General features: G+C 42.1%; 1 protein-coding gene across 1 annotated transcript; it reads right to left on the bottom strand.

Annotated features, from left to right (window-relative positions):
- Positions 1–1,581: 1,581 nt before the first annotated feature.
- TMEM250 (transmembrane protein 250) lies at positions 1,582–8,023 on the bottom strand. Its single transcript, XM_024206691.3, has 2 exons — positions 8,005–8,023; positions 1,582–2,232 (listed from the first exon to the last, which is right to left on the bottom strand). The coding sequence occupies exon 2, from the start codon at positions 2,097–2,099 to the stop codon at positions 1,680–1,682; it is 420 nt and encodes a 139-aa protein (XP_024062459.1). The 5' UTR covers positions 2,100–2,232; positions 8,005–8,023; the 3' UTR covers positions 1,582–1,679.
- Positions 8,024–9,538: the final 1,515 nt, after the last annotated feature.

The following is a 9,538-nucleotide window of genomic DNA, read 5'->3' as shown; positions in this document are numbered from 1 at the left end:
TTTTCTCAACTTGTAAATGTTCCTTTTGCTAGAGTGTTTACCTCTGTTTGCTGTAACTTTGAACCTAAGGCTAGAGGGGGTTCCTCTGAGCTCTTTGAATTTGATTACCCTGTAAAGTTATTTTCCATCCTGATTTTACAGAGATGATTTTTACCTTTCTTTCTTTAATTAAAAGCCTTCTTTTTAAGAACCTGATTGATTTTTCCTTGTTTTAAGATCCAAGGGGATTGGATCTGGACTCACCAGGAATTGGTGGGGGGAAAGGGTAGGGAGGGAATGATTAATTCCTCCTTGTTTTAAGATCCAAGGGGATTGGATCTGGACTCACCAGGAATTGGTGGGGGGAAAGGGTAGGGAGGGAATGATTAATTCCTCCTTGTTTTAAGATCCAAGGGGATTGGATCTGGACTCACCAGGAATTGGTGGGGGGAAAGGGTAGGGGGGGAATGATTAATTCCTCCTTGTTTTAAGATCCAAGGGGTTTGGATCGGTGTTCACCAGGGAATTGGAGGAGGAGTCTCTCAAGGCTACCCAGGGAAGGGAGAGTTAGCACTTGGGAGTGGTGGCAGCAAAACCAGATCTAAGCTGGTAGGTAAGCTTAGAAGTTTTCATGCAGATCCCCACATCTGTACCCTAAAGTTCAGAGTGGGGAAGGAACCTTGACAAAACTATTGTTGTATGTAAAGTAAATAAAGGTTTTAAAAATGTTTAAGAAGCTTCTTTTAAAATTAAATTAAAATGCAGAGCTCCCCGGACCGGTGGCCAGGACCCAGGCAGTGTGAGTGCCACTGAAAATCAGCTCACGTGCCGCCTTCGGCACGCATGCCATAGGTTGCCTACCCCTGCACTAGAGTAAACCTAAAGTAAGAAAGATCAGAATCAGGTCCAGATATGTTAGGCATTAAGGAAGAGATGGAGATGAGTTACTCTAGGCCTATCATTTTCCAGTGGTTTATTTGCTGAGGGTGGAACTTTCAAAAGCACTTAGCACTGGGCCTAACTCTGCTTCCATTACTTCAAATGGGAATGATATGTCAATGCCAAGTGATTCTGGAAGATCCCACCCTAAATGCCTAAAGAGGGGTAAGCCATTCAAAGCTATCAAAACTGCAAACTGAGGTAAATATAATATCAAAATGGTCCAAACACATCATTGGTGTAAGTCTACGGAAATCATTGATGAATTTGGCCCAATATGTTTAGCAGAGGATAATGCAAGTCCAGAATACACAGAGGGAGAAGACTGGGTAGATAGGAATATATATTACTTGCATAGGACATCACTGAACATTTTTAGAAAGAGGATACAGATGGATTAAAGGGGCTGGGTGCAAAATTATTTGGCTTCCCCCCTCCAGTTAAATCACTGCCCTTTCCATGCCCACTGGAATAGTTCAGCAGGCTAGACTCCTATGGACCGAAAGGAAATGTATGTAGCTTTCACTGTGCAAACAAAAATCGAACGTAGCCCACTTGCAGCCAGGGATGGGAATTAAGCAGCACCCCCGGGCCTCAAAAAAATAAAAATAAAAATAAACCCAATTCCAGAGACAGGTACATGAATTTATCAAAAGACTAGCAGATAAATAAATTTATATTTAAAAAAAGGCAAAGGAGATATCCATAGGTTTTGGGGTAGAGTAAGAGTTGCCTCCTGAGCCCACATGCGCTCACTTTATTTACATATCCACAAACACCATGAAACACCAGCCCAGCCCCCCCACTAGCAGCATGGTCACGTGAATTCCATAGATGAGCAGTTCATTCATGAGGCTGAAGTCCACCCGCCTTCGCCCCAACAAGAGGAGGATGATGGAGAGTTTGTACTGGAAACGCAGAAAGATCCGGATGCCCAGGTACTGAAGGCAAAACAAGATAGAGAGCGCCACCCAGAGGATGGAGGTAAACAGGCTGCAGCTGAAGTACAGCAGGAAACGAATGAATCCGTACATCCATCGGGATTTCAGATAGATGTCGAAGTTGTTGTACTTGGTGCGCACCAAGTGAGTGGTCCTTACTGGGCCACAGGCTGAATGCAGACATGTTGTGTGGGGGCCGTGGAAAGAACGGACACGGCGGGGAATGGGGATTACAGGCATCAGGCACCCCACAGTTCACAGAGTCCCAGAGCAGGATTTGCAGTGCGCATACCAAATGTCATCCATTAATATGGAAAAGATTCAGCAACCTATGAATGCAAACTTTCTGCTGAATTTCCAGGAAGGAACAGGCCTGCAGGAAGGAACAGAAGGAAAACACGTTTAAAAAACTCCAGAGGGAGATAAAGAGAGTCTGGTGGATCTATTCCAACCTGGCTGCTATTTACAGCCACCTTGCAAAACTCTACTCACTCACTTGCTTGGGGTAATGTATTTTTTGATGGGCAAGTAAAATATAATTTTTTTCCATTACTGCCTAACTAGATGATTACAAAACACCCAATCAGCGTGGTATCTAGGTTATAATATTAACCTATCATCAATCTCACTATGGTAATGGAGTGGAAACAAGAGGACTGTGTCTCTGAGCTGGTATATTTTCATGATAATTTTGCAAGGTTGATTAACATATAGCACATCCCTTTAATCAACAGGGCATGATACTGCAACATGAGCAATCCTTACCCGTGTCAGTAGTCCCACTGATGCATGGGTTTTCATTTGATCCTTATTCACTTATAAGTAACACTCTATTCAAGTGAGGCTTTCAACGTACTGTGCAAATAAATACAGGGCATAATACAGACAATAGCAATTCTGGGCTCCTGCTAATTTTTAAACTTTGCTAAGCATCATAGAATCACAGAATTGAAGGACTAGAAGGGACCTCGAGATGTTTTCTAGTCCAGTCCCCTGCATTCAAGGCAGGACTAAATATTCTCTAGACCATCCCTGACAGGTGTTTGTCTAACCTGCTCTTAAAAATCTCCAATGATGGAGATTCCACAACGTCCCTAGGCAATTTATTTCAGTGCTTAATTACCCTGACAATTAGGAAGTTTCTCCTAATGTCCAACCTAAACTGCTAAACTTGCTGCAATTTAAGCCCATTGCTTCTTGGCTTATCCTCAGAGGTTAACGAGAACAGTTTTTCTCCCTACTCCTTATAACAATCTTTTATGTACTTGAAAACTTATCATGCCCCCCTAGGTCTTCTCTTCTCCAAACTAAACAACCCCCCCCCCCTTTTTTTTTTTTTCAATCTTCCCTCACAGGTCATGTTTACTAGCCCTTTAATCATTTTTGTTGCTTTTCTCTGGATTCTCTCCAATTCGTCCATATCTTTCCCGCAATGTGGTGTCCAGAACCGGACACAATACTCCAGATGAGCCCTAATCAACGTGGAGTAGAGCAGAGGAATTACTTCTTGTGTCTTGCTTACAAAACTCCTGCTAATACATCCCAGAATGATGTTTCCAACAAACAAAATGAAAACAATGGAACATTTTGCAAGAAAAATAAAGCAATGTGTTTTTTTCACACTGTACAGGATGTACCTCCCTTCACTTGGATGAGCCTTGAGGGCTCTCTGTCATCACAATTCCCTGTGCGCCATAGTTTTAAAAGGTATTTACCTACCTTATTTCTCCCTTCATTTTCTACAAAGATAAATGAAATATCCTTAGTCTTACACAGTGTTTATGATTTATAATCTTAACATGTTTCCATGTAACCTGTGTTATTATTTGACAGTGATGAGCATTAGTCTGTTAGCTACTCTCTGTTTCACCTCATGCTTCTAATGTGCCAACTTCCAGGAATTATCAGATGACAATACACTAATCAGACAATGCTATTAAATAATGGGGAACTTCCCTAGCCTCCTTCCACACCCCATAACATTGCTTCTTGTTATTACTTTGCATCTCACAGCTGGAGAAAGTTCAGACACACAGGCCTGGAAAGTTCTTTCTTTTGCTGAAGGAGAAATACTATCATTGCTAGGACTAACAAGAAATTTCACTTTATTATTAGAGCATTCTTTGAAACTAATTCCTATTATTACCAAGGCTACTATTAGTTAATTATAAGGTTATAATACCTTATATGCCAGGATATTAAAGTACTTTACAAACCTCACAACAGCCTCATTAACTCAATGTGTGACTTTGGGCAAGTTACAACCACTCTCTGCCTCAGTTAACTGTGTAGAGATAATAATCCTGATCTATTGCATAGGGCCATGTATTGGTGCACTGTTTAAGGTGAAATCCCCAAGTAAATTCTGCCTAATAACCAATGCACGGGATGACCCAGAGGCTTAACAGAGAGGAAAATTAATGGTGTTGTGGTTAAGTTATTTGAGAGATCTGGGGGTCTGCTCCTGGGTCTATCAGGGGCATCCTATATGACCCTAAACAAGTCACCTCCCCAGTCTTTGCTACAGCTTCCCATCTGTAAAATGGGAATAATAATTCCCTACTTCACAAGAGTGTTATAGGAACAAATTTAGTAAAGTGCTCAGGTACTATCATGACAAACATTACAGAAAAAGCCCATAACATACAATTAATTCAAGTTTCTAAAGTGCTTTGAGATCCTTGGGTGAAAGACAATACATAGATGCAAAGCATTATTATTCTCATCTTATTATGAATTATTCTTAATCTTGTGATGAAGTTCTAGATAAACATACACATGGCAGTATATGTAACAATGTGCTTCCACATACTATACTGCTTTTAAGTGATTTTTTTAAATAAAAATATTGTGAATGGACAAATTACAAAACGTAGAACTTGGTATATTCATGTATTAGATATTGCAGTATCAACAACATTCTATATATTATTTTTGATTGTATTTTTAAAAATACGATCTCTTCTTGAATACCTTTAATTGGAACATTACTGAATATTCTAAAATCTTTCCCTAAGGCCCTGTTCCTGCAAACTCTTATGCACCTACTTAATTTTACTCAGATGAGTAGCCCCACTGAAGTCAACTGAACTACATCTTCCTACTGTATTTTCCACTACATGCATCCGATGAAGTGGGCTGTAGCCCACAAAAGTTTATGCTCAAATAAATGTGTTAGTCTCTAAGGTGCCACAAGTACTCCTGTTCTTTTTACCTACTTAAGAGTAAGTACATTCGTAAGTATAAGTGTCAGAGCATTAAAACCTGATTTCTGAATCTGCTCTACCCTGCCCTGCCCATGAATACTCCCCCTTTTCATGGTATTATGCTGGGGTATAGTTAAGATACTGGCTTTATGTCTGAGCCTTGTCATAGAGGAAGAGTTGTTATTCTCTCCCATGAAACAATCAGCAGGTTAATCTGAGATATGCTTCAACAGCTGAGCTGACCGGGTCATTTAACAGCAACAGCTTGTTCTCATTTGCATGCTGCTGTGCCCATCATGTAAACATAAATGACTTTTAATGGGTCTATGCTCTTAGATAAGATTAACACTGACACTGGAGCAGCTGTGGGAGGGGGTGTTGTAAGATGAAATGTAAACTTTTAAGAGTATTACATTTTTAATGGCATAACCATCCATTCAGCAAAAGGTCGATAATCCGTTGGTTTTTCTGGATGCCATTTAACTCTTGCAATGAAATAATATTTGACATTTTCCAGTGCCACCTGACTTGTTAGGTACAGTAAAAAAGGTTGCTAGGGTGTTTCACAGCTCCACAACTTTCTAGGTTTGAGCTGATCTAAAAAAATAAGTTTCATCTTCTGACTTGAAACTTCCAAACTACTGAAACAACTGTCTTTTTATTTATCTCACTGAGACTTCAAAAAATATCAAGCCAAGTCTGAAGCACATATATATTGTAGTTTATTGCATACATGGCTGTCTTATATTATACTGTACATGGTAACAATTTGAAAAATAATTTATAATGTTATGAAGAGAGACCTCTATTAAGGTATAAGCTCAAGGAATGGAGTTAATGTCACGCTTCCAGCTGTAGCTTCAAAGGAACCACTCACTCTTAAAGTTCAGCAAGTGCTTAAGTGATTTCATGACTAGGGCCTAACTCTGAAATTGTAGACTTTTAGGTGCTTGATCTCTCAGGGAAGGTCTACTTAAAACACGGCAATGGTGCAGCTGTGCTGCTGTAGCGCTTCAGTGAAGACACTACTATGCCAATGGGAGAGTGTCTCCCGTCGGCATAGTCTATCAACCTCTGCAAGAGGCTGTAGCTATGTCAACGGGAGAAGCCCTCCCGTCAACATAGCACTGTTTACACATGGTTTAGATTTTTCACATCCCTGAATGACATAGTTATAGAGATGTAAGTTTATAGTGGAGACCTGGCCTCAGCCTTAACATTGTATTAATGCTAGTTTTCTGCAAGGATATAACAAATTATGTTTCACATATCTATAGCACCTTTCTTCCCCAAAGGTGCTGGATCTGTGTGGAGGAAGGCCCACTGAAATCATTAAAGTTCAGAACAGGTGCAAGGTTCTATTCACACGGATCTAACTAATATGGGCCTAAATTCATCCACCTCCACAAATTACAACTGCCACAGGGATAGAAACGATCAACCAGCTGATGCACAGTACCTTGCACAAAAAAGAGGGAGAATGGAAATTTTCCCCAGGAACTGTTAGGCAACTTCCCCCTCTTACTATAGTACGTTTAATGCACATTACAGACCCTACAGGACATAGAGTGAAAATTGTTAATCTCAGTGTTTAATGCTAAGCACTTAAATCTGTATTTAGGCACCTTCACCTGAAAGTTTAAAGTTCCTAACTATGGATTTGGATACCTAACTTTATGCACCGTATTTTGAAGATTTGGGCCTTTTTTTTTTTTTTAAAAAGATCTGTTACTGCAAGGAAGTATCTACCACAGAAGGATGAAAAGCTGAGTCAACCCTTTCTGGATTTGATACTGTGGTTCTAGGAATTTCAACGCAGAGGCTTAGAAGACCATCCCATCTGGCTGGCTCAGTGCCAGTCTGGATCCAGGCTCTCACAACACAAAAACCCTCACCACCATTGGCACCCTTTACCATGGTGTCAGGCTAAAGATCTGAATGTCATTGAAAATTGAGTCCCCTTCTGCCCTTTCAGACATTTCCCTGCTAGCAAAGGTAGATGGGGGAAATGCATGTGCACATATATAAAGTGCTGCCCATGATGATCCCATTCTGTGGGTAAATGGAGGCATCAGTCTCCAAGGCAATCAAGCTGGCACATTTTATTCTCTCTCTATATAAAGGGTGCTCATGATGAAAATGCTGTAATTACCTCCTATAACACCAATTCTACTAGAATCACACTAGATTAGGTCCAGTGTTAATATATTTATTTGTGATCTGGAAAGGGAGGTAAACAGTGAGATAGCAAAATTTGCAGATGACACACAATTATTTAAGTTAGTCAGGTCCAGAGAGGCTTGTGAGGGACTTCAGAGGGACCCAAACAAGCTTGGTGAATGGGCAACACAACGGCAAACAAAGTTCAATGTAGATAAATGAAAAGTAATGCACATTGGAGGGGAAAATTATACTCCTCATACACCTTGCAAGATTCTAAATTAAGACCAACAGTTCAGGAAAGGGATCTGGGTGACACTGTGGCCAATGAAGACCTTGGCTCGGTGTGCAGCTATGGCCAAAAAAATCAAACACTATGTTAGGACGCATAAGGATTGAGATGGAGAATACAGAGAGTATTACAATGTCATTCTGTAAATCAATGAAGTGGTCTCATCTATAATACCATGTGCAGTATTGGTAACCCCTCCCCCCCCCCCCAAAAAAAAAAAAAAAAGCTAATCCAGAATTGGAAGGAGTTCAGATAAGAGTGATGAGAATGATCAGTGACCTGGAAAAACTCTCAACTGAAAAGAGATTAACAAGACTTGGATTATGTACCGTACAAATAAAGAGGGGACATGATAAAACTGTATAAAATAATGACGGTAGATCAGGAGTTAACAACATTTTGCAGAGATATTAAACCTCATGCTTTTTCTAATTTAAGAGATTAGGAGATCTAATGGCGGGGGAGGGGCAGATATTCCCACATGTACCTAATATGAGGTTTCTTGCACCTTCCTCTGAAGCAACTGCTGCTGGCCACTATCAGACGGGATACTAGACTAGATGGGCTGTGGGTGATCCAGTCTGGCAATGCGTATATTCCTATAAATATATACATATACAGACATACACCATTATATGTACACACGGACACCAAAGAACACATTATACGCACACACATATTTGGCAGAGCACACTCACACCATCAAAGAAGGTTCTGCGAGATGAGCAAACAGTTTGGTGCAGCCACAAACCAGAACATAGTACTGGACAGAACGAAATTTCCTAGCAGTAGCCTGATATCAGAGTGGCACAGGAGCAATAAGCTACTGCAATATCCATCCAGAGAACAAGCAGATGTGGGCAGGGCCACCTCCCTTAGAGAAGGTTAACACACAATACCCCCCCTCCCCCAACACACACACCTTGCCAAATCTACTACTTCAAGGCCCTGCCCATTACCTTCCTCCATATCCCTTTGCTCCTATCTCTTCCTCCCCACTCTTTTTCATTCTTTCTGTGGCCCTTGCCCTCCTCCCAACTATGGGGAGATATGACTGAGGTCTATAAAACCATGAGTGGGGTGGAGAAAGTGAATAGGGAAGTGTTATTTACCCCTTCACGTAACATAAGAACCAGGGGTCACCAGATGAAATTAAGAGGCCACAGGTTTAAAACAAACATAAGGAAGTACTTCTTTACACAACGCACAGTCAACCTGTGGAACTCCTTGCCAGGGGACATTGTGAAGGCCAAAAGCATAACTGGGTTCAAAAAGAGAATTTGATAAATTAGTGAAAGGGAGTGGTGTGTAGTTTGAGAGCCTACCTCTCTGACTAAGGGTATGTCTACACTACCTGCCGGATCAACCCCCGAGCCCTCTCCCTTTGACTCCTGTACTCCACCGCCGCGAGAGGCGCCAGCAGAGTCGACGGGGGAGCGGCAGCAGTCGACTCACCGTGGTGAAGGTAAGTCGATCTAAGTACGTTGACTTCAGCTACATTATTCAGCTGAAGTTACGTAGATCGATCCCCCTCAGTGTAGACCAGGGCTATGAGAAGTTGGGCCCATAAGAGATATTACTTCACCCACTGTGTCTCGCTGATATCCTGGGACGGACACAGCTCCAACAACACTGCATACATAGAGGACTGGTCCACAAATGAGACACAAGGTAGGTGAGATAATATCTTTTAGGGGCCCAACTTCTCTTGGTGAAAGAGATACGCAGAGCTCTTCTTCGGGTCTGGGGAAGGTCCTGGGCCTGTCCCAGCTCCACCCAGGCGGAAGAGGCTGTTTCGCGTAAGGGGTAACACACACACTACCGGACCGTTCAAGGCGGAGTGGTCAGTTAACAACACGGCAAAGGCCCATTCGCCAAGCGGGGCAGGGACGCAGCCCCATGCCCCGGGGTCCCTCGCCCCGCACCGCCAGGAGCTGGGACAGGCCGACAGGGGGATGGGTCACTGGGCGATCACCCTATTCTCTCCCTCGGGGGCACCGGCCACAGGGCTCGCCCCCCCC

This window comes from Terrapene carolina, unplaced genomic scaffold (assembly GCF_002925995.2).
Source record: "Terrapene carolina triunguis isolate 2854851 unplaced genomic scaffold, T_m_triunguis-2.0 Scaffold238, whole genome shotgun sequence".
NCBI classification, from domain to species: Eukaryota; Metazoa; Chordata; order Testudines; family Emydidae; genus Terrapene; species Terrapene triunguis.
This window is presented reverse-complemented; position numbering and strand designations above follow the sequence as displayed.

Excerpts from the sequence above, each read along its gene's own strand:
- TMEM250 (XM_024206691.3), bottom strand. The coding sequence starts at position 2,099 with ATGCCTGTAATCCCCATTCCCCGCCGTGTCCGTTCTTTCCACGGCCCC.